The sequence below is a fragment of the Typopeltis vanoorti genome, chromosome 10 (assembly GCF_054136105.1).
Source record: "Typopeltis vanoorti isolate ZY-2024b chromosome 10, IOZ_Tvanoo_1.0, whole genome shotgun sequence".
Classification (NCBI taxonomy): Eukaryota; Metazoa; Arthropoda; class Arachnida; order Uropygi; family Thelyphonidae; genus Typopeltis; species Typopeltis vanoorti.
The window spans coordinates 94,745,143-94,771,988 of record NC_143558.1 but is presented as its reverse complement, the minus strand read 5'-3'; the positions used below and the strand labels follow the sequence as shown (position 1 = coordinate 94,771,988).

At 36.1% G+C, this 26,846-nt stretch overlaps 1 protein-coding gene across 1 annotated transcript in view; it reads left to right on the top strand.

The window, feature by feature from the left end:
* LOC150102604 (tectonin beta-propeller repeat-containing protein 2) overlaps nucleotides 1-26,846 on the top strand; it is a 364,776-nt gene that overhangs the window by 101,759 nt on the left and 236,171 nt on the right. Inside the window, exon 6 of the mRNA XM_090398660.1 lies at nucleotides 7,275-7,702. Within this exon, the coding sequence (XP_090254786.1) occupies nucleotides 7,275-7,702 (428 nt within the window). The remainder of the gene's footprint in view (nucleotides 1-7,274; nucleotides 7,703-26,846) is intronic.

Sequence of the window (26,846 nt, the reverse complement as noted above, 5' to 3'; positions counted from 1 at the left end):
CTTCTCTCTTGGTACCCTGTCATATGCCTTTTCCAGATCGACAAAACTTAGGTACAGATCTTTGTTATATTCCCATGCTTTCTCAACTATTTGTGATAAAGTGAAGATCTGATCCTGACAGGCTCTATTTGGCCTGAATCCAGCTTGTTCTTCACCCAGCTTTACTTCCACAATTCTTCTCAACCGTTTCTCAAGTATACTTGCATAGATCTTGCCAGGAACACTCAGTAGGGAAATACCTCTGTAATTCTCACATTTAGTTTTATTTCCCTTTTTATATATGGGTACTATGAGAGCTCTACTCCAATCATCGGGAATTCGTCCCTCTGTCCAGGCATTCTGAACTATGCAGTGCAGCCACTATAAGACTCTTATATCACCGTACTTCAGCATTTCTGGTCGAATATCATCTACTCCTGCTGCCTTTCCACATTTCAAGCCTTTGATGGCTTTTTCTACTTCAAGATATGTATTCCTGACTGCATGCCTGGTCAGTGTTTTTTACCACTGGGCTGTCATCACTCCTTGTTTCATTTAGCAGTTTTTCAAAGTAATTACTCCATACTTCAAAGATATCTTTTTCTCCCATTTTCATGTCACCTTTATCATCTCTAACTCCTTTTACAGTACTCTTTCCTCCATTCCTAAGCTTCTTCAACAACCTCCAGAATATTTTGCCACCTTCTTGATATTTATTTTCTATATTCTTGCCAAAGTCCTCCCATGACTTTTGTTTAGCTAGTTTTACACAGTGTTTAGCATTCTTGCATTTGTCTCTGTATTCTCTAAGAGCACAAGCTGACTTATTTGCCAGGAACTTTTGATATGCTTTCTTCTTTTCCTTCACTGCCTCTTTAACTTCCTGTGTCCACCAGGGAGTTCTGATTTTTTTATCCTTGCAGACAACCTCACCACATGCCTCTCTGGCAGAATCAATCAATGTTTTCTTCAGAGTTTGCCACTGAATCTCCAAGGTTTGATTCCTGTTCTCAAACTCTTTCATTTTTTCTTCAATAATCTTTGTGTATTTTAGTCTACAGTTCACATCTGAGAGCTGCTCAACTTTTATTTGCTTTAAAACTTTCTTACATGTTATTCTTTTCAATTTTTTTTTTTTTTTCAAAATAAAAAATGATGGTACAACATGACAAATTTTGAAGTTTAGTGTTGTTATTATGGGTCTTTGATCACTAATGGCATTTCTCAAATTTTTCCATTGTGCCCCTGAAGCAATGCTATAATTAATAGCTGTGATGTCAATAGCAGATTCATTTCCCATAGTTTTGGAGAGATAAGCACTCTGTCCATTATTAATTGCTGTGAATTCCAAATCTGTAAATAGGTCTTCCAATTGTTGACCTTTATGGTCTTACATGTTATTCTTGTAATGTCAATCGGAAGAGCCCCACATTGGGAGTTTTGAATTTAGGTCACCAAGTATGATGGTTTGGAGCTTCACTTAGCTTTTCATGATGTCTGTGTCAATATTTGTATTATCAGGGTGGTAGACGTTTGTAATTGAAATAGAATGGTTTGGTAGGTGACTAGTGAAATACCACAAGACTGAGTCTTGTGGTATTTCACTAGTTACCTGCCTTCTCACATACTCAATCTCCCCCCCCACCACCACCACATGCACCACTCATTGATATCTGTTCATCAACCACCCTCTTATCAAAATGCCATTTGAAAGTCCATCAGTAATACTGAGTAGCCATTTCCTTTATCTAACTCAACTGCAACTTATAAAAGGTAAGCAGATTACTAAGGCAAGATGTATCCTTCACAAAACCATTTTGCTCCATATAAAGTATTATATTTCTGTTCACTCAGTCTTAAATTTTTTTACCAGTACCTTCTCCATCTCTCCTGAGATATTCTTTTTCTTCTCTTCAAGAATTAGGCATTTGTTTGTTCCGGCTTCACTGGTCTTTCCATCTTGTTGCTGGTCTTTCTCTCTCTCTTTCTCTTTGGTCTATATCTATCCACCTTCTTTGGTAGCCGATATCTTTCCATCCTAGATAGATGTTCTTTCCATTTCTCTCTATATTCCTTGATCTTTTCATTTATGTTATAAATATCTAGTGCTTTTCTGATGTTTTCATTTTTTATATGGTTTCTAAACCATATAAAAAGTGGGAGTGGCCATTATTTTATAAAATTTTAGTTGAGTTTCTTGTCTTGTTATTTTATTCAGTGTCCTTTTAATTGTTCCACAGATTTTCTGAAATTTCTTTGTTTTTTCATCTATATCTTTATCTTTTAGATATGTTATTATGCAGCTTAAATAATTAAACTGTGTCATCTCTTCTATTATTTTATTTTCTATAACTATTTTTGATCTAACATGATCCTGACCTTTAAATGCCATGACTTTTGTTTTCTTTTGAAATTTTTAAATTGTATTGTTGGCTTATTTTATTTAATTCATAAACTGATTTTTGAAAGTCATCTTCATTGTCTTGTAATATAATGTGATTATCTGCACACAGCATCGTATTTGATAACAGTTCTTCTGGTTAACTGGATACTTTGTTTTATTGTTGTTTTCCATATTTTAATAATCTGATCTATTCAATATATATATATATATATATATATGTGTGTGTGTATATATATGTGTGTGTGTATATATATATATATATATATTGAATAGAGTTGGAGATAAACTACATCCCTGTCTGACACCCTGGTTTATTTCAATCTCTTCTGTTAATTTATTACCTAACTGTAACTGTATTTTTGTATCTTTATATAAATGCCGGCATGGTTGGCCAAGTGGTTAACGTATCCGCTCTCCAGCCAGAAGGCTGTAGGTTTGAATCCTGCCATGGGCATGAATGTTTGTGATTGTCTGTGAAAGCACTAGTGGTGGTAGTAGTCGGCGGTAGATGGCGTTGGTGTTAGATGATGAAGGTTGGTGGAGTAGTGAGACGAAGAGTTGTAGAGTTGATGTCCTCCCTCAATGAGTCTTTGGACTCCCTGGAGGTGTGATATAATAATAATAATAACTTCGTATAGCTTATACCAAATGTAATGGATATCCTTGTTTTTTTCATTATATTGCATAGTATTTCTCTGTGTATTTTATCAAAAGCTTTCTTGTAATCTATAAAGGCCACATGAGTCTCTAAATTAAATTCTCATCTTTTTTTGAATAATTTGTTTTAGCACATAAATATTGTCTATACATGAACTTCCATGTCTGAAACTATTTTCTTCTTCTGAGAGTAGATTGTTTGCAATGTTTCTAAGTCTTTTATTCAGGATTTTACAGTAAATTTTGTAATCTGTATTTAATAAACTTATTCCTCTGTAATTTCTGCAATCATCTCTGTCTCCTTTCTTAAATATAAATATAACCTTAGCTTTTAACCAGTCTGATGGAACCTCACATTTCCTCCAACTGTTATTTATTAATTTTAAGAATCTGTGATGTAAATATTCTCTGCCATATTTCCAAAGCTCTGTAATGTAATCTGGTTGATTTTCTATATTTTTGATATCTTTATTGTTTCTTTTAGTTCTTCCAGTTTTATTGGTTCTATATCTCTGCTGATTTCTTCCTTATTCTTTTCTGTTATTAAATTTGGTTCATATCATAAATTCTTATAATGTTCTATCCTTTCTCTTGTATTATGTTGATTTGTGCTGTATCTCTTTCTTTGTTGTTTAATTTCCTTAATATTTTATAGGCTAGGTCTTGTCTTCCATATATGTCTTCTTCTATTTTATTAATAAATCTGTCCCAAGAATCTTGGTGAGCTTTTTGTATGGCTTTGGCTATATTTCTTCTGTTTCCTTTGTATGTTTTTGAAGGTGTGATTTGTATACCATTTGTTTTTCTTTTATTGCATTTTCTATATCTGTGTTCCAGATTTTTAATGATTTTCTTTTTAATATTTTATTTTTCTTTCCAAGTATTTCAGAGGCCTCTTTATGGATTATCTTTATTAAAGTTTTCCATTCTTCTTAATTAACTCTCCTGAGATACTGATTGGTCTATAATTTGCAACTTCTATCTTGGAGCCACCTTTATGCAGTGGAACTGTTTTGCCCTTTTCCCCCTCCCTTGTCACTTTTCAAGAACTGAGGCTCAAGTTCAACAGTTTTGTTAGAGGAAGTGCCAATTCCCTTGCATGTTCTCATAATATTCCATCTAATCCTTTGGCCATGTCTGTATTAAGGTTTGGCAATATTCTAAACATCTCCACTAAATCTGGCACTAAAATATCCACCTGGATGGTGCACACTTTCAAAATGATCACTCAGTAACTCAACTATTTTGTTTGCTTCTGTTACTTTCCTACCACTAGCACTCCTTAAAGTCACCTTTCCATAGTTATTCTTCTGTTTACCTGCCACATAATGAAAGAACTCTTTGGAATTTCTTTTGCCCTCATTTGGCAGCTCTCTATTATAATTAGCATCGGCCTTCCTTACTATACAGGTTACTCTTCTTACTTGTGCTACCCAAGTGCCTGCTGATCACCTTTCTCTGTATATACGCTCCACAACTTTGTCTTTTTTCACAATCCCTGCTTGATGCTATTGATCCAGCTATAGATACTTTTGTATACCTACCTGATTTATCTTCATGACTCCAGGTATACAGTCTAATACTGCTTTCTCCAAACACTCCTTAACAGTCTCTCTCTCTCTTTTCTCCCATACTCTGTTAACATCTTTCTCCTCCAGATTTATGTCATTGCACTGCTCTAAGTTGACTTCTGTTTCTCATAATCACTTGCTTTGTAATTTCACATACCCCCCCCCCTTAACAGAAAATTCTGCATGTTAATCTTTGAGGTCAAGATCACATGATTGCTTTCCCCAACCAAGCAGCAGAGGCAGTTTTGGTTACTGGTTGGTTACATTGGTTACTGTAAGTTCTCAGATGTGAACAGATCCAGCACTCTTAAACCTTTTGTCCCCTCCATTATATGCTGTTTTAGTTAATTATATTGTTGCAAAAGAACTCCCCAGTTGAACACTGGGGAGTTCTTTCGCTTGGTTGAACAGCAGGAAGGAGTCATGACAAGGGGCCATCCCTGGAAATTACGAAAGGAAACTGTGAGCAAGAGGGTGAGGAGTGGTTTCTTTTCATGGAAGATGGTTGAACCATGGATTGCATTGCCTGATGGAGTGGTGAGAGTTAGAACAGTCAATGAGTTTAAGGAGTGGTATGATAGACTTTGTGTTTCTTAGTAGGGGGGGGGGACCTCCCCTCGGTGTGTCTTGATAGACTTTGTGTTTTTTAGGAAGGACCTCCCATGATGAGTCTTTTGACTCCATGGAGGCCTGGATAATAATAATAATAATAAGTAAACTTATTCATCCTGATGGTAATGAAATTAATGCTTTTGAAAACACTACATGTTAACTACATGCAAACTCTACATCAGCATTTTCCTGACTTTCAGTACTCATGTATCCCTTTTAAGCTTACCTCATTCTCACACCAAATGGCCTCAAAGCCATTATCATTACCACTTTCTTCAAGTTCCACTTTGAGAAAATACAACTCTTTTAAAATCATCTTTTCTCTCTTTTTGAAAAATCCTATAATCATTACATTCTATTCCTGTGAGGACACCCTTCTAACTACATCTCACTAACACCAATGATATGTGGACTGACTATATGTATTGAGGTCACAAACTCTGCACCCCCACTCCTAAACCTCCTTGCATTGGTGTATAAACACAGTAATTTTCTCCTTTCCTTCTCTGTAATTCATTATCCCTATCATTCAAGTCTTTTGACTCTGCTTCTCCTATCAAGGCCATCCCTATATTCCTTTATTGTCCTCCCTTGTCCATAATCTCATGCCAGTTCTGGTATCATACACTCATTGTCCCACCATCTAGTTTTCATTTCCTTGACTAGCTACATGCTCTCCTCCTCCTCTCATCATAAATCTTCCCAGCTTCACTCCATGCCCCTCACTCAAAGGCAGACCATCTGCTCTCTCCTATCTTCAGATTTATCTCATATATCCACATTTTCAGGTTCTCCCTTCCTGCACATTCTAGCTATCATTCTACTTTTGATCATTGCCCTTTTCAGCTCTTTACTGTTATACCTTGGCAATACAATTCTCCCTCTCACACATACACTCTTCCACTTCACTATATTTAGGAGCACTTGCAAATCCCATACTAACTCATTCCACACATCCTTTCAAGTCATTTTGTTCCAACCAGCATAGTCAACTCCTTTGCATTTCCTCTCCTCTCCACAACCTCATTCACTGTCTTTCTCATTGCTCCTCTCAGACATATTTTTGACATCTGATCCATTTTCACATCTTTCACCATAGATTTCCATACAGCACTACACTATGTTCCACCATTCCACTTTGATCATTCATTTTTGACTCATCTGCCACACCTTCCTTCTGAAAACTCCAACTACCCATCTCCTCTCTAAATATTCTATTTCACAAGCTTATTAAGAATAAAAGATCAATGACCATGAATGGCTTGATAGCTAAAATATGCAGGAAAAGAGGACTCGAGTATGTAATATTGTTATTATGTAAGTGTAATCAGTAAACTTTTTTGTTTACCACTACATGTGTTTATTTTATTTATTTATCTCCTCACACCTATTTATACCCACTTATAGGTTATTTCCAGTTATATAAGTTATTCATGGGTTAAATTGTCATGGGGAATTGTCAGTGAATGGAATTCATTACCAGAATGTGTTGTTAATGCAAGTAGTGTTAAGGATTTTAAGATTCTATATGATAAATATGTTGTCAGTTGAACGAACCTCCCATGATGAGTCTGCTTACTCCATGTAGCATGTAATAATAATAAGAATGTGGGCAGGAAGCATTTTCAATGAATGTCATGCAGAGATGGCATAGTTTCCCCTTCTGGAATTTTTTTTTTATCCCAGAATGCATACAAATCAGCTAGAACACACATTATTAACAGACATAATATAGTGACTTCATAATCTTAGTTGTTTCAGCTATAATTCTAAAAAAAAAAAGATATATATATGTAGTGTATGATTTCAATGATAGGTATTGTATGACCTGCAAAGGATCCTCCTTCAATGAATCTCTGAAATCTTTTGGAGAGGCCTATATAATAATACTTTTGATAATGCTATACTACAATCTGCATCAATATTAATATCATGAATGAGTTTATTAAGTGAAATCTCTTTTGTGGCGTTTATTATTGATGTTAAATATTACTTATGATTATACTGAAAGTAAATTTCATTATTTTATTATTATTATTTTTAAATTTTAGTACAGGAAGATATGGTGCAGTTATATATAATTTTGAGAACACACGTAATGTCATATATACAGCTCGGCCCCAGCTTTGCATGTGGAAAGCAAACATTAATGGTACTGTAGAAGAAAGCTTATTCTGGAGAAAAGCATTTTCTTTTGTTCACCCTCAGATACATCTTTTGGCAGAAACTAGAGAAATATCACAAGAAAAAACAGTTCCACAGTTTGGATTGTTGTTAGTGTACAATCATCAATTTTTGTTATCTTGGGATAGTCAAGTACTGTTTGTTATTGATCCTCATCAAAATTTTATTGTTGCTTCATGTGACATGACTTCAATAGTAAGTGTTGCTACGTGTGCAAATGAAATTTTTGTTCTTCGAGGATGCAGACATTTAATAAGAATAGGAACTCAACCTGATAAGTTGGAGGCTGATGGAGGTAAGCTGTTAGAATATATAAATGTTATGCATATATAAAATGAAGTGATAATGATAAAAAATAAACTAAACGGTAGTGTTAAACTATGATATCATACCTTTTATGTATAGCTTAGTTTTTGATTAAGGTTTTCAAACCGTTTGTAATCAGTGATTAAAAAAGCTGTATGGTGTGTTACTACCATATGTTCTGAATAAGTCAGTTCCTTTCTGAGATTAAATTGCGATGTATTTAATAAGCCAAATGCAAGTCAAATTTCTTATGATATTATAATTCTAGAATATTTACATAAGAATAATTTAAAGAAAGGTTTTTATAACTCTGGGACCTTGGATAGGGATTTACTGACATATTTTTAGGCATGCTTGCAAGTGAATAGCAACTATCACGTCTATCCATCTGTTTCTCTGAAGTTTATTTATTTGTCAAAGTTTTCTGAAAATAATTACATAGCACATATGAAAGTGAATAATAATAATCAAATTGTTGATATATACCCACATGGATTTTCTGAATATTGTGATAGTTTTTATGATGATCCTATATGTGAGAGGTTAGTCAACCTGTAGGACATTGGTACTGTAAATAAGCAAAGGAATATCATAGTGATATGGTATGCTTGGTTTTTCACTTGTATCACCTTGACATATCTTTTGGAGAACCAAGGCTAGATAGAGGACAGGAATTTATGGTGGATTGGGTAATAAATGTTTCTATACCACTAAGAATTACTTATGTGATTTGATCGGTATATATGATTGGATCAGAAGGCCCAAAACAATAATCGAGCTAAAGGAAAGAAGTTATGAAGATCATCCTACTTGGTATTGTTGTAATTCCAAACAACACATGGATAAGAGTTCATAGTGAGGAATTTATGGAGACAACACACGTGTTAGAATAATTACTGTATTTATCATTAAGAAAGTAACATTCAACGTTTTGATTTGTATTGAGGTCATCATCAGGAAAACATATATATATATACAGGATACAAGCTACATGACAATACACTACACAAAAGTAAGATAAATCTAAATGTTTGTTAATCATTTACCCTAGCCTGACCTATGGTGGAAAAAAAAACATTAACTACATTAAAAAATTTCTAAAGTCCTCTCGTATTAAGATTTTCTTCTGTTTGGGGCTGTTCTGCTATACAGGTTGAAGATGGGTCCTCCAAATTCTTGGAATAATTAATCCATCATTCTTGATGGATTAATTATTCCAAGATTTGAAACAATGATAAAACAGATTTGATGCTGTTTCATCATTTCACAGGCTTCTTTGATTTTCTTTCAAACCAGGTTTTGGTGCAATGGAGGGACTTAGTGCCTTTCCAGTCAATTCTGTGACATTTGGAATGCATGGTCTGACAAGCCAGTTTTAGTGGAGATATTTAATGTGGTGTTTGTGTTCATCTTTTCTAATCAGGATGGTGTGTCCTGTTTCCCCTATGTAAGGTAAGTTTGGTACATTGAATTTTGTAAACACCCCTGAGCGGGCAAGATATAGAAGAGGATCTTTGTAAGAGCTAAGTAAATTTTTTAATTTTTTGCAGGGGGGGGGTTGAAGGTTGTCTTAATTTTGTATTTAAGTAGTGTTCTATCTATTTTTTCTGAAATGCCCCTGTGGCTAGAATACCATAGCCATACCATATGTTAGGGGCATTGTTGTTCAATTTTTATGTTAATGATATTGGGATGGGTTTAACTAGTGATATGTAGCTGTTTGCAAATGATGCAAAATTGAGGAGAGTAATGCAGAGCCAAACTGATGTCATAGTCTTACAACAGGACTTGAATAAATTGCATGACTAGAGTGGTTATGATGCCATTGTATGAGGCCTTGATCAGGTCTCATATGGATTAATGGGCACACATTTGGTTGCTGGGTTTTCATGGTGATGAGAATATGTTGGAAAGGGTCCAGAGAAGATTCACAAAGGTGGTGAGTGGTCTTTGGAATATGGAGTACGAGGATAGATTGAGAGAATGTAAGTTGCAAAGCCTCATGAATAGGCAGAAGAGGGGAGGGATATGATTGAGACATATATGATAGTCAGGGGTTGTTATCTGGTTGACATGGAAGAGATTTTTCATAGAATGGAAGAGGGGAAGTTAGAACAAGAGGTCATCGTTGGAAACTGTGTAAGGAAAGTGTGAACAGAAGGAGTGAGAAGAAGGTTCTTTGCATGGAGAGTGATTGGTGAGTGGAATGCATTGCCTGAGTGTGTTGTGAATGTAGGCACATTGAATCAGTTTAAAGCATGGTTGGATGAGTGTTGTGTGCAATAGTGTGTACCTCCCATGATGAATCTGGAGGTCAGATATTAATAATAATAATAACATTGGCATGTTGTATGTATTTTTAAATATCACACCTTGAACATCTTGGAGAGATGAAGATTTAGCATCAGAGTTAAGAGTCTCATCAATGGTAGGTTCCACTCTTACATGCCCGGCTCATAACTCGAATTAAATGAATTCACTGTCTCCCTGCACTCACCACACTCTCAGTCAATGTATTCCAATCACTCGGCACTCTCCATGCAAAAAATCTACTCCTCATCCCCTTGCTCACACCCACCATATACAGCTTTCAGGAATGGCCTCTCTCTTTCCCACCTCCCCCTTGTCTCCAGATGTTCTATGTGAAAAATCTCATCCATGCTAATCTAGTAATTACCTTTTACCAACTTATATGTATCAATCATGTTTCCCCTTTCTCTTCTATCCACTAGGCTCTGTAATTTGCATTCTCTCAATCTGTCCTCATATTCCAGAGAACAGAAACCAACTTAGTCAGTTGTCTCTGGATCCTCTCCAACATTTCATCATCCTTTTGAAACCTGGCTACCAAAACTGTGCACGGCAATTCATATGCAGCCTGATCAAAGTCTTCTACAGTGAAATCAAAAACATCCTTTTTATCTACATGTCAGCATTCTCCTCATCATTTCCGTAATCCACTGTGTCGTCCTTACAATTTTAACAAATATCCACAAAATTTCAAGTCCCTATCCTCCATAACCCCCCAAGCCCTTCATCTCCTCCAAAATATCCCCACCAGTTGTATAGTCTACATGCCATCTTTGCTTCTCAAATTTTAAAACCTTGCACTAAACTGACAGTCCACACACTCTCCCATTCAGACAGTCTATTTAGGTCCTCTTGCAAAAGCTACCACATCTGCACTACTTCTCATAACTCTCCCCAACTTTGCATCATCTGCAAACAACTGTATATCACCATTTAAGCCTTTTCCACTGTCATATACAAACTAAACAACAGCAGTCCCAAAAAAAACCCCTGATGCACACCACAGTGACTTTCCTCTTCTGAATGGTATCAACAACCTGTTGATGCCAATCTCCAATCCAGCGCACTAATCTACTATCCAACTCCATTTGTTTCCAGTTTAACTACTAATTTGTCATGTGGAAGTCTATTGAAATTCTTTGGAAAATCTAAATATACCACTGTATATGCATCTTCCTTGTATAATGTGTTCGTCACCTTGTTATAATAAGTAAGTAATTATTTATAATTAATAAGTAATAAGTAATTATTTATAATAAATAATCAGATTGCTAAACACTATTTGCCTTTAGCAAACCCATGCTGTCCATTAAAGAGAATTCTACTGCTATCCACCCAGTTCTGAGTCCTTGTCTTCGCTAGCTTCTCCAACACCTTGACCACAACTCCATACAAGCAGATTGGTCTATAATTTGAAGCCTTAGTTTTATCACCTCCTTTATGAAATAGAGCAGAATAATTTTTCCATCTTTCCATTCCTTTAGGACCTGGGCTAATCTAAGACTCGTATTAAAAATGGACATTAATGCTGTTGTTAACTGTCTGGAACATTCTGTCAAGATACACTGTGATATATCATCAAGTCCCACTGCCTTCTTCATATCAAGTTTACTCAATTCCTTATATACCTTATACACCTCCTGCTCACTCACCATCATTGGTTCCTCCCCCAATTCCCACTTGTTTCAAGTTCTGCATTATGTTACGATCACAAGGGTGGAATACTTGAATGAACTTCCTATTACACACTTCTACTATATCCTCCTCAGTGTTTATCATTCTCCCATTATCACTGACCAACATCATCTTCCCATAATCATTCTTCCTTTTACTGTCCACATATTGAAAAAACTCACTAGGATTTCTTTTAACATCATTTACTAACCGCTTCTCACCCTGCACTTTTTGCTACCCTTACTGAGTGAGTCACTTTCCTTGCTTGCTCTTTGTACTCCTCATGTAATTGTTTATCTCCACTCATCTTGTGCCACCTCTACAATGCCTTTTCTTCCAGATTGCACACTTCACCTCTTCAGTCATCCATTTTAAATCTACCTTATTTAATCTGCTGACCTTTGGAATACACTCAGTCATTGCCTCTGCCAGATAATTCCTGAGTAGTGACCAAGCAGCACTGATTTCTTTCCATGCAATTCCTCTTTCCAATGATATCACTGCAAGCTGTCTCCTCAGTTTGTCATAATCACCTGCTTTATAGTTATACATAAATCCCTTTCTCACAAAAGTCCTGATATGGCTGGCCACCACCCAAGTGATCACTTCATGATCACTTTCACCAACTGGAGAAGATGTGACACTTTATTTACAAGAAAAATCTTCTGATGAGATAATCAAATCATACCCTTGATCCATGTGTGGTCTTTGTTATGTATGGCTTAAGGTAGTTATCCTTTAAAAACTCAAGAAGTTCATTCTCTTTGGTTCCTGATGCCGTCTCTTCATTCCAGTTTATATTAGCATAATTGAAATTGCCCATAGTGATCACTCTTTTCTTATTAGCCAGCCCAATTTGTCTAGACATTTCCTTCTCACTGCCTTCCACATTACCAGTTCTATAGTAACATCCTACTAAACAATTTTGTCCTGTCCACTTTCATTTTGTACCATACTGCTTCAAACCAATGTCAGTATTTGCTTCTTGCATCTCCACCCCAGATAAGCATAGCTGGTCTGCAATCATCAATAACACTCTTCCTCCCTTTTTGCTTTGTCTGTCTTTGCAAATGACTACATATCCCTCTATCTCTATTCCTGTCAGAATGCCATCCTCTTTCAACCACTTATACCAACAAGTTTTGGGCAAATGAACTCCATCAACACTACAATTTCATTCCTCTTGTTTTGAATATTTCTAACATCTCTAAACATACATACTGGCTCATTTCTGTTTCTATAACATGTCCTGTTAATACTAGGAAGAAGTTTTACTAACCCCACTTCTCGGACATGACTCCTCTACACTCTCCCCTGTTCATCCCTATTCATTCCCATCACTGATATTACACCCCTCCCCAGACCTAAATGTCATCCCTACATCCTTGACTGTCTTAATCTGTTCTTATGCATCACACATCTACTCCTGAAAACATCATCTACACTTTTCATGCGGTGTCCCTCTGTCCACCCTGACCGCCCTCATTTTCCTGTCCACTCTGTGTTCCTTCTCTCTCTTATGCTGCTCTCCATTCACAAACTTGTTTACCTTACTCTCCTGCTCTTCCACAATGCCTCTTGCTCCCTTATGTCTTACATTCACCTCAGTCATTCTTTCTTGCAGCAACAGTTTCTTCAATGAAGTTCATGCTTGTAATGCAACTGAATTCATCTAATCTATCTATCTATCTATCTATCTATCTATCTATATATATATATATATAACGTGCCTTTAAATTTACCATGCAAAATCATGCTCACACCACGAGGCTGCTAGCCTCATGGTCATCCAAATTCTCTTAATGATCTGTGTGAGAATGTGAAAGTTTTATTTTCCCACCAAATACGACATCATTGCTACAACCCATGGACATGAGCATCATTGCGACTTTCAAGGCCTATTTTCTTAAAAATACATTCTCAAAGACAGTAGAAACAACAACGGGAGAAAATGCGATTACACTCCACGAATTTTGGAAAATATTTAACATTAAACACGCAATTGAGAACATTCAGGACTCGTGGGAGCATGTGTCTTCTAGTTGCATGAAAGCTGTTTAGAAAAACCTTCTGCCAGAATGTGCTAATGACTTAGATTGTTTTCAAAATTCTGTGAACAACGTGGTCAAAGAAATCGTTGCAATTGATGAAGACCTCGGTTTTGATGGTGTTGATGCAGAAGATGTTAAAGAATTATTGGATTCAAATTCAAAAGATTTCAGTGAAAACGATCTTCTTTAAATTGAACAATGCACATATGAAGACAACGAACAAATGGAATGTGAAGATGAGGTTCCAAAGGAAATAACAGTTAAAGAACTGGATGGAATATTTCGCAGTTTAGAATTGCTTAAGCAGCAAGTAATGGATATGGATCCAGATGTTAATCAAAAAATGCTTGTTTGCTGAGGTCTGGAGAGTCATTTTACTTGTTATCGTAGAATTAATGCCAATAAGAAAAAACTAAAACTGTTCAAATGACCTTTATAACTTCTTTTGATTAAAAAAAAATTGCAGTAACTAATGTAGGTACAAGTATTTATTAAACATTTACTTTGCATTTATTTTTTATCTTTCCTAAAAGAGTACCATATAAAACAAACTATTAGTAAATTAATAATTCAGGGACAAATTGTACTTTTTACCATTGATTATTAGATTTGATTAATGCGATTTAGATATATGTGATAACATCAAGGGATTAATTAACCAAGTTAATCGAGGGATACCTGTATTTTATTTTATTTTTTTCCCCATTTCATATTGAAACTGTCATTAGAAGAGCACTGTAGTACAGTGACATGTATCATAACTTGACAATTTTAATTATGTGACCTAAAGAACATTTTAAGATATAAAATTTATTATATAATTTTCCTCTGTTTTTTAACAGACTTTTAATAAACAGACTTCCATAAGAATATTCATTAAAAAAATTTTTATGATGAAAGACATTCTAAGCATAAATTTTTACAATTACCATTTAGTCCATTATATTGTCTATTGGCCTTTGTATGGAATAATGTGTAGTCTTGAAAAGGTGAAATGATGGGCCACTTTCCATGATGTCTGATATAATTCTAAAGATATTGCCCATAATGTCTGCCAGAAGTAGTGAGAAAACATAACTCATACCGTTGTTCTGGAATGCAAATACGGTTTTTAGTCACTTCCAGTAAGGGAGTGGACATCATGTCTGCCTATGTTTGTTCAATCCTTGATAGTTTCTTCCAGTCTCATGATTGAATGTGTTGGCTTGGAATCACTAACATCCAGAATCACCAACAAGTTGGCTGAGTAGTTAGCATATCCACTCTCCAACAAACAGGCTGTGGGTTCAAATCTACCATGGACTGAATGTTTGATTGTCTTTAGGTGGGAGATGAATTTCATCACCTGGTATGAGACTACTGTAGGCCTGAATTGTGTGCAAATAAAAATTTGCACATGAAATATCTTAGGACTAGGCTACTTATATACAGCAGTTGACTTCACATCAAGTTGCTCTATATCCATAATGCACATGTGTGTATGATCATTGTGGGTGTTAGTTGCCCCCCAGAGTGTTTCATCTTTTATTGAAGGGACAGTTTGTTCAAAATCCTGTCAATGCAGGAAATTTTTATAATGGCTTTTCATTAGGTGAATTAGATTTACTCTGTTACCCTGAATTGTGTGCAAATAAAAATTTGCACATGAAATATCTTAGGACTAGGCTACTTATATATAGCAGTTGACTTCACATCAAGTTGCTCTATATTCATAATGCACATGTGTGTATGATCATTGTGGGTGTTAGTTGCCCCCCAGAGTGTTTCATCTTTTATTGAAGGGACAGTGTGTTCAAAATCCTGTCAATGCAGGAAATTTTTATAATGGCTTTTCATTAGGTGAATTAGATTTACTCTGTACAAAGATGGCAGGATATTTCCCCCTGTTTCAACTCATGTTTTTCATTCCACAAAACAGGCAGATTAGTCAGAAGAATACATGCAATTCACAGACAGTTTGCATTTGTAAAAGAGAATCTCAAGGGTTGTTCCTATATTGGGAAAGGTCTAGTGAATCTTTGGAGCATGAGAACTTCTGAAAAACACAAATTCCTGTATTATCAATCTGTCTGGCTGAATAATATGATATAATAGAAGGACGATACAATCTCTGCAGCACAATTGAAACCTGTGGGACTTCTGTAGTTAATTGAAACATATCACAGTGGATAACTTTATTAATCAATATATTACAGATATTTCATTTTACATCTTGTAAAATGAGGATAGAAGAACACCGTTTTTGATGCCATACCACATCGGCCAAAACTAAATCATAATGATTGCCTTCAGTTCAAAGAAGGTTTAAGTAAGTTCTGTGATTCTCTTAGCATTTATCCTAACAATTTCATGACTGTACGTGTCATGAAATTGTTAGGATAAAAAAAGATTTCCATTGTTATTGCACACTTCACTGTCTTATTTTATTCTAATTACTATTAGTGTTCTTCTGTCCATACTGAAGATATTTTACAAGGATAAAACTAAATATCTGTAAAGGTATTGATTAAGGAACTTATTTACTGTGATATATATGCTTCAGATAACAGTCTCTGGAGAAGTCCTGTTTAACCGTTGGACCCAAAAGTAGGCAAAATATCCTAGTACACATTGAATTAGCATTTAAAAACATGATTGGAAGCCACAAATGATTTGCCATTTGTTAATCAGATATCTACTTCTTAAAATTAGCAAAGCAATTTTAGGAAGAAGAGAAGCTCACTATCCACTTCTTGCTTTTAACATTTCAAAGAAGATGTAGCATCTGTCATATAGCATTTCTTGATTGTTGATTAACAAGTGTTTGAGTGACTTCTAAAATCAGCCATTATTCCTTCACTCTCATCTTCTTCAAAATGTAGATCCTATCTTCCAGGACTGTAGAGAGTTCATCTTTTTTCTAATTGATGCATAGTATGTCTCTCTTGAAAAAGATAATCCAGATGGTAGGAGAATTGTAATTAAATTACAATTAAGTTTGAATGAAATGTATTATAGACACTTTCTGCTTAGTCTTCTCAGGATTGGAACTGAGGCTACTTATCATGCTAACTGCTGTTACAAGCCAAAGAATCTATAAATTTACACAGAGTTCTGTGAAATTCCCATTACATTATTTACAACTATACTGGTAGTCTTTATCTTCTACGATACTAGAGGAACAGACTCTTCTCTAATAGCCATACAGTTTTCAACTTTCTTTAAGAAAGGCTCAAGAATCAGAGGATTAAAAAAAAATAAAAGGACTTAGTGGGTGTCTTCATCAGTCTTCTTCTACATCATTACTAACTACCTATCAACAATTTTCCTCCAGATTAGCATGTTATCCATTAATATTTCTATATTATCAGACCTTATATTTCTGTTTTCCAAGGAACTTTTTTGCTCTATCAATTCACCTACATCTTGGTCTTCCTGTGGATCTTTTTTTCCTCTTAAATTCTCAAGTGTTAGTAGTGCATGGGATATAGTTAAGGGTCATGTTGAGGGAACAATATTAAATTGTATACATAAGGTAAGGAGGGTTAATTAAATAGGAGTTAGATGGATGGGTAATATCATTAAGAGGAGCTGCAGAAGAAAAAAATGCTGTATAGGGTATATAAGAAGAAAGGTGACCAGCAAACCCACGAACAGTACAAGACTCAAGCAAGAAAAAAGTTACCAGCATGGCAAGGAAGGCAAAATCAAATTGTGAGAAGAATTGCCAAAAAGGCCAAGAAAATCCCAAAGAGTTCTTTTGTTATGTGGCAAGAAAGAGGAAAATGACTATGGAAGATTAACCTTAATGAGGATGATGGTCAGGAGGAGACAGAAACAGATATAATAGTTGAGTTACTGAGTGACCACTTTGCAAGTGTATCATCCTAGTGAGGTTACTAATTTAACATATGTGACAGACACTGATGTGGGAACAGAGGTGGAGGTTCTTAGGATAATGCAGAATTTCAATGTAAATACGGTTATGGGATTAGATGGGATATCAGCTAGGATTTTGTAAGAATGTACAAGGAAACTGGCAATGCTGGTCCACTGGAATCTATCCCACAAACTGGAAATTGGCCTATATTCAGCCCATTCCCAAGAAGGGTAACAAGTCATTGCCATCCAATTATCACCCTATCTCGCTTACCTCAGTCCTGTCAAAAGTAATGGAAAAAATCATAAATTTCCAACTCCTACACTATCTTGAAGACACTCGCCAAATAAATGACCGCCAGTTTTGGATTCTGCCATTGCTGATCAACAGGAGATCTACTCACACACGTCACCCATCTCTGGACAAATGCCAAGGAGAGGTTTGGCGAATCTCAAGTGGTTGCACTAGATATCTCCAAAGCCTTTGACTGGATCTGGCACAAAGGCCTACTAGGCAAACTACCATCATTCAGTCTGATCCAGGACTTCTGTAGTTGGATTGCCAGCTTTCTGTCTGGATGCACACTGTGTATGTGATGGTGGACGGCTCCCTATCCTCTCACCACTCAATTAATGCATGGGTCCAACAAGGTTCTGTTCTCTCACCAACCCTCTTCCTGCTATATATCAAGGACCTACTGCAATTGACCTCCAATCCAATACACAATTTTGCAGATGACAGCACAACACTACACTCCTCACTTGCATTTGATACGCCTTATCCTTCACAACTCACCTCAACCTATAGAACATCAACCACCACCACCCTCAACTCCGATCTCCAAACCATCCTACAATGGGGTTTGGATAACTTCATAAATTTCAACGCCAATAAAACCCAGTTCTGTACTATTTCCCATAAAAAAGAATCGTTTTTTCCCAGCATCCTTTTTGACGATACCCAAATTTCCAGACAGTTTGAGATCTCGCTTCTTGGAATCACCCTCACATCAAACCTCTCCCAACATAAACATATGTTGGGAGAGGTTTGATGTTCGGGGGTGAAGTAGCGTCTTGAGCAAAAGAGAAATCCTAGTTTTTTTGAGGCTGAGGATGCAATGGTTGTGCTCAAGACGCTACTTCACCCCCGAACAGCTACTAACATTATACAAATCACAAATCCGCACAGCTTTTAATACTGCTCCCACATATGGGGTGGGGCCCCCTAAAAGCTCTCTCAAAATGCTTGATTCAATACAGAGGAGAGCAGTTAGACTTATCAATGATCCATCCCTTACCAACTCTCTGCCCCCACTTTCACACAGACATATGGTCTCTGCAGTATGTATATTCTACAAATATTTCAATGGGAAATGCTCATCCGAAATAACATCAATAATTAATCTGCTCAGTACTAAGCTCATTGGAACACATGCAGCTGCTGCACAACAGCCCTTCACAGTACACCTAGAAACAAACAGAACAAGTTTCTTTTCCTCTTCCTTCATCCCTGCAACTGCTGCACTGTGGAACAGTCTCCCACCTGCTGTGTTTCCCAAGGAATACAATTTAAAGTCATTCAAATCAAATGTAAACAAATTCCTTCTTTCCACCCACTACCCATACATGGGTAGTGGATTGTACTTAATGTACTATAGGTTGACCAACCAACCTCCTGTGTATGGGCTCAATATTTAAAAAAAAATGCCTTTGACTAGGCTCTTTAATTTAAATCTTAGCTCTTGCATTCCAAGGGAGTGGAATGAGGGCAAAATAATTCTTTTGCACAAGGGAGGTTCTAAGACTGCTGTAGCAAATTATAGATGCAATCAGTATCTCAGGCGTGGTCAGAAAAGTACTGGAAAAATGATCAAAAATAGAATTCCTGAATGGGTAGATAAAAATATGATACTGTATGAGAGTAACATTGCTTTGTGAAGGGTCAGTCATGTCTTAGTAATTTACTGACTTTTTTACAATAGAAGAACAGCCGAGTTGGATAACAGAAATGCCTACACAATGATTTTGTGGATTTGCAAAGGCATATGATGGAATACCGCATGGAACTCTGTTATGCAAATTAGAACAAATGGATGGACATGACACTGATTATGTGAATAAGGTTGCTGGACAGATATTAAAAAATGGTATATGGAGGGACAGAATTGAGGCTAAAACAGGTAACTAGTGGTGTGCTGCGAGGTTCAGTGCTTGGACCATTGCTGTTTAATTTGTACATAAATGATATAGGAAATAACTTGAAAGGAAATATTCAGTTGTTTGCTGATGTTGCAAAATTAGGCAAAGTAATAGTTAATGAAGACAAGGTGAAGAGCTTACAGGACAATTTAAATAGGCTATCAGTATGGGCAAAAGATAATGGGAATCGGCTTAATGTGAAAAAATGTAAAGTTATGCATTTTGGGAAAAATAGATTACAAGCCATGTATCATATTGATGACACTGTACTCCAGGAAATAGATGAAGCTAGAGATTTAGGAGTGGTGGTAGACAGAGAGTTTAAGTTTAAAAAATATATTGCTAAGGTTGCTAAGGTATCCCATAATATTTGCTTGGCTATTGAAGAACACATTAACATAATAAATTTGGTTTAATCCTTTATTCAAGTGTAAGCAAACAAAGTTTGTGCCTGAAGTATCTTCAGGACTGAGGCAACTCGTAATAAAGGTGGACCAAGCTCTCATCACTCCTTGTCTCAGTATCTCTCATAATGCAAAGCACATCTCCTTGCAGACATGTATAATGCATTAAGGGAAGGGCCATTACCCAGACCAGTTTCGACCTTTATTGAGGTCTCATCAGTGGGAGCCAGATCCAGAAGTGGTGATACTAAGGCAGAAGCAATGGAGAGGTCATATTTACCTATATGAGTTGCCAAAAGGTGTACCACCTTATTTGCTTACACTTGGATAAAGGTTAAACTAAATTTAGTATAGTCTAACCAAGTGAAAAAAACTTCCATCTTTCTCTAAATCCAGAGTAATTTAATAATAAGGTGGTACACCTTTTGGCAACTCGTATAGGTAAATATGACCTCTCCATTGCTTCTGCCTTAGTATCACCACTTCTGGGTCTGGCGCCCGCTGACGAGACCTCAATGAAGGTTGAAACCGATTAGAAGCTTGGGTGGATGAATGGCACTGCTGTAGCCCATGAAGTTTTAACTGAGGCTTGGCTGTTGCTGTCACCCAGGTCCTGGGTGGAGGGGGGCGGTAATGGGTAATGCTGTAGCCTGTGAAGTTAACTCAGGCACGGCTGTTGCTGTTACTCCTCAGATGACATATGAGCAAATGAATGGCTCTGCTTGGTGGCGGGGTGAGCCTGCCACGGTGTAGAGCCAACTGGTTCTGAGAGTTTTTCTTGGTGGCAGGGTGAGCCTGTTGCTGAGGGTAACAATGCTGAGTTTTTGAAGTTTGATCTGTACTTGAACATTCAATAAAGGTCAAAACCACTCTGGGTAGTGGCCCTTCCCTTAATGCATGGCATTATGCATGTCTGCAAAGAGATTTTCTTTGCATTATGGAAGATACTGAGACAAGGAGTGACGAGAGCTTGGTCCACCTTTACCATGAGTTGCCTCAGTCCTGAATATACTTCAGGCGCAAACTTTGTTTGCTTACACTTGGATAAAGGATTAAACTAAATTTATTATAGTCTTACCAAGTGGGAAAAAAACTTCCAACATCTTTCTCTAAATCTAGAGTAATTTAATAATAAGGTGGTACACCTTTTGGCAACTTGTATAGGTAAATATGACCTCTCCATTGCTTCTGCCTTAGTATCACCACTTCTGGGTCTGGCTCCCACTGACGAGACCTCAATAATGGTCGAAACCGGTCTGGGTAGTGGCCCTTCCCCTTGATGCATAGCATTATACATGTCTGCAAGGAGATGTGCTTTGCATTATGGTAAAGGTGGACCAAGCCCTCATCATGAGTTGCCTCACTCCTTCAGTCCTGAAGATACTTCAGGTGCAAACTTTGTTTGCTTACACTTGGATAAAGGATTAAACTAAATTTTTTATAGTCTAACCAAGTGGGAAAAAACTTCCAACACATTAACATGTAGAGATACAGAAGTTGTTATTCCTCTTTATAAGGTCTGGATTATTGTGCTCAAGTCTGTTCTCCGGTTTCTTGGGAATGAGGAAGCAGTGGAGAAGATTCAGAGGTGCATGACCTGTGGAATGTTTCCTACGAGGATAGATTGAGGGTGTGTGGATTGCAAAAGTTGGTCGATAGGAGAAAAGTTATTTTAAGTTGCTTAAAGGGTTTTATAGGATTGATGCAAAAGAAATGTTTCAGCACTTGGCTGGAGGGGCCAGAACAAGGGATCACCCTTGGAAGTTGAATAAAGGTGTGGTTAGTAGGGATGTGAGGACTAGAATTTTTGCTTGGTGAGTTGTGAATGAGTGGAATGGTTTGCTGGAGTCATTTGTAAGTGCTTTGTCTATTAATCAGTTCAAGGAGAGGTGTGATAGATTGTGTGGATAGATTGGGTCTTCTGCAGTGAGCCTTTAGACCCAATGGAGGAGCGCATGTAATAATAATAATAATAATAATTCAGTTTAAGTGACCAATATCGCATATGATTAGCTCTGCTAACACGTTCCTGAATACTATCAATGTCAAGTTCTTTCCTACTAGCCTCATTTTTTAATATGATTCTGCCATTCATGCCATCTGTTCAGTCCCCTAATCTTTCTCATGACTCTCATCTGTGGTCTCCAGTCTTATGATTAAGAGTTTTATTTCTAACCAAGCTCTCAGATCAATGAGTTAAAATTGGTTTAAACAAAGCTGTATACAGCTAGTTTAGTGTTTTGACTAATCTCCCTCTTATTCCATATACATTTTTTCAGTTGACTTCCTACCATACCAGCTTTACTATTTCTGCTATCTCTTTTCGGATTTAATTTGCCATCACTAAAAATTGTGTCTAAATCGCTGAAATATTTTACTTGTTCTATAGGTTCTCCATTCAGGATGCATTTGATTTGTTCAATGTTTCTGCCTATTTTCACTGTCTTTGTCTTTTTAATGCTGGTTTTCATACCAAATTTATTACAGCAGTTATTCAGTTTGGTCAGGGGAAATCCTGTGGTCTCAGTCTTGTCTTGGATTTATTTAGGAGTATATGAGACCAACATTTCCAGCCTTGATATGAGGTTTAATACTGCTTTCCTTCATGTGGTCCATATGAAGGAAAGTCATATGTTGCACATATGACTTAACATCAAACTGTTTTCCTGTACCTCTTTCAATTATAAATGCTGATTTACAACTCAAATAGAGACTATGTATTGCTTCATATAATGTCTCATTTACACCATATAACGGGAGTGTTTTGAACATCTTTCCTCATGGTACCTTATCGTATGCCTTTTCCAGATCTGCTAAACTTAAATACAGATGCTTGTTATATTTCTATGATTTCTCACCTATTTGTCTTAAAGTGAAAATCTGATCCTGACAACCTCTCTTTGGCCTGAACCCAGCTTGTTCTTCTCCAAGCTTTTCGTCCACAATTTTACTTAGACACTTCTCAAGAATACTTGCATAAATCTTACTAGAAACACTCAGTAGAGAAATTCCTGTTTAATTCTCATATTCGGCTTTTTTTCCTTTTTTATAGATGGGTGCCATGAACACTCTATTCCAATCATATGGAATTTGACCCTCTGACCAGGCCTTCTGAATTATGTAGTGTAGCCACCGTAAAATTTTTATATTTTATACCTCCATATTTTAGCATTTCTGATAAATTAAAGATGCCAAAAAAATATAGTTGTGGTTTCATCCTTTATCCAAGTGTAAGCAAATAGTTTGTGCATGAAGTAACTTCATGACAGTGCAACTTGTATATAGAGGCTAATCACTTTACATCAGTTACTTTAGTATCCTATAATGCAAAGCACATAACCTTACAGACATGTATAATGCTATGCATTATGGCTTCCACTTTCCATAACATTATGGACAGTGGGAGCCAGACCCAGAAGCGATACCCAAGTAATTATATAATATTATATAATATAACTTAGTTATATAACATAACCAAGTTGGAAAAACTTTCAACATCTATCCAGAATATTTTTAATAATAAGGTGTGACACCTTTTGGCTACTTATGTGTGGAAATATGACTTCTGCATTACTTCAACCTTGATATCTCTTCTGGGTCTGGCTCCCACCGATGAGGCATTATAAAGGTTGAAACTGATCTGTATAGTGGCTTTTCCCATAATGCATAGTATTATACATGTCTGTAAGGATATGTGCTTTGCATTATTGGATACTAAGGCAATTGATGTGAAGTTATTAGCCTCTATATACGAGTTGCCCTGTCATGAAGTTACTTTATGTGCAAACGTTGTTTGCTTACACTTGGATAAAGGATGAAACAAAGAATATAATTTTTTGGCATCTTTAATGTATAATATAACCAAGTGGAAAAACTTTTAACATTTCTGGTCGAATATTGTCTACTCCATCTGCCTTTCCACATTTCACATTTGTGATAGCTTTCTGTACTTCAAGTACAGATAAATATTCTAGATGGCATTCCTTTTGAGTGTCCTACCACCATGCAGTCACTGCTGTTTTCATTTAGCAATCTTTCAAAATAATTACTCTGTAGATCAAAAAATCTTTATCCTCAGTTTTTGCTCCATTTATTATCTATAATTCTTTTATAGTACTCTTTCCTCTATTTCCGGGCTTTTTCAATAGCCTCCAGAATATTTTATTACCTTCCTGATATTTATTTTCAATGTTCTTACCAAAGTCTTTCCATGACTTTTGTTTAACTAATTTTATACGATGCTTTGCTTTCTTACATTTTCTTTGTAGTCCCTGAAAATACAAAATTTACTTGTCAGGAACTTTACATATGCTTTTTTATTTTCCGTGACTACCTGTTTAACTTTCTGAGTCCACCATGTCGTTCTGATTCTGCTATTCTTGCAGATTACCTCATCACTTGTCTCTGTGGCTGAATCAATCAAAGTTTTCTTTAGTATATGCCACTGAATCTCCATGGTTTGGTTCTTGTTTTCAAATTCTTTCAGTTTTTTTTTTAAAATAATGTTTGTATGTGTTAGTCTACAGTTCACATCTGGTAGTTGTTCAATTTTGATTTGTTTTAAAACTTTCTTACATACCCTTCTTTTCAATATAAAGTTCAGTTTTATTCTGCTCAATAATAAATGATCACCTCCTTTTTCAAATCCTCTATATACTCTTGTGTCCTGAACTAGTGGGAAAACATCACTTTTGACAATAACATAGTCACTGAGACTTTCTTATTCCTTACATCTTCTCTCCATGTAAATTTGTGCACATTTTTATGTTGGAACATGGTGTTAGTAATAACTAGTTCATGTCCTAAGCAGAAATCTAGTAGGTATTTACCATTATTATTAGCTTTGCTCTTTTCTCCAAATTTTTTTCAAAATATTCTTATATGTCTGGTAATCATTTCTTACTCTGCTGTGAAATTATAAACTTCTCACTGGTGGGATTCGCATTAAGCAACATCCAAGCAGAAAATATACATATAGTTTCTTCTGTACTAAGGAATCTTTTTCTCTTTATTTTTAACCTTCATTAAATTTTACTGTGGCATTAAAGGCAGCTTAATCATGCTGAAGCTTTTGAACTCTGTATTATTCAAAATTGAATAATTGGTTTCCAAATTTTTCTGAGTAGAGTCTTTTTCTATTTCAAAAGCCTCTGTAAATTTTTGTAATGGATAGGCAGAGGATAAGATTAGTTTTTTTTATCAACTTCTTTGGGAGTTTCTTGCTCTGACATTTTGATATAAGCAGAGTTAGGTATGAAAGGAGCTTACTCAATGGTAGATTATTTTTCATGCAAATTTAGCAATTGATTTATATCTTAAATCAAGATGTTTCATGCCACTTGGCTCGATATGTGTTTACTGAAGATTTACAACTCGCTACTGAAGAATATACAACTTCAGTAGAGACATCTCAACCACAAACTACAGTCATTGTCTTTTCCAAAGAAGATTCAAAATGTTCGTCTACAGTTAACAGTGAGCAGAGTTTCTTTTTAAACTCCTTTGGAAGGAGTTCATCGAGTACCGTAGGCATCTAATGATTTTTATAGCATCCATGTGCTGAATTTTTATTAAACTCTTGACATCTTGGGCTGTCTTCCCAATTGCAGCCTTTGTCTTAGTACAGTGAATCACAAAAAAAAAAAAAAAAAAATCAAATATGTTTACAGGATTTGGTGACATAGAACTCAGTTAGTGGATAAAAAATAAATCATGTTGATTCAGTTATTATAAATTTTTCATACTGATTAAAATATTTGATTCTCAGTTTGAACTGAGATGCATTATCTGGTCTTTCAGTTGCTAACTCGCTGCTGAAGAATGCACATCTCAATTGTCTTGCCTCTGTGGCCTGACATTTCACAGTCACAATGGAAAATTTATTCTAGTGGTAAAAGCAGGGGTTATAAAGCGAGTGGTTGTAAAGGGATCTACTGTATGCAGTAGCATCTGTTGATGCTACATACAGATGAAGAGTATAAGATATTATCCAGAAAATTGGCAAGCATAGTGAGGAAGAGAGGAAGTATAATCCTGACTGGTCAAAGGGAATCCAAGGAAGTATTTGTCTTTTGTGGCAAGTCAGAAGAGGAAATTCATGGAATAGTAATAGTAACAAAGTGAATGCTGTAGAGGAATCAGTGTAATTATTTAATTAGCACTTTGTCCTTGTATATTATGCTTGTGTAAATAATAATCTCCAACATCCAGAAGGAAGGCAAATCTCTCCGTAGCACAATTGGAAGAACGATGGTACATTGTGCCCTTCGATTGGGAAAGGCCTGAGTCGTGATGGAAGGAATCTTTATATGGACTTTTTCAATTGAAGGTGAGTTAGCCGATCTCATATGAAGGTAGCAGAGTTTTTCATCTCGCATACAGACAAATCAGCCCTTCAGAATACATGCAATTTACAGACAAATGATACTTGCTGTGGTGGTGTTGATTGGTAGTAGAGGTTCGGTAGTAGTGGAGATGGAGAATTGTACACTAGGTGTCCTCCCGCGATGAGTCTTCGGACTCCTTGGAGGTGTCACGAATAATAATAATAATAAAATGCTACAGAAACTAAAAGTGAATTAACCAGTGGTGTCGATAAGGCTGTAAAGCTCAATCATACATAACTATTTTTAATTAA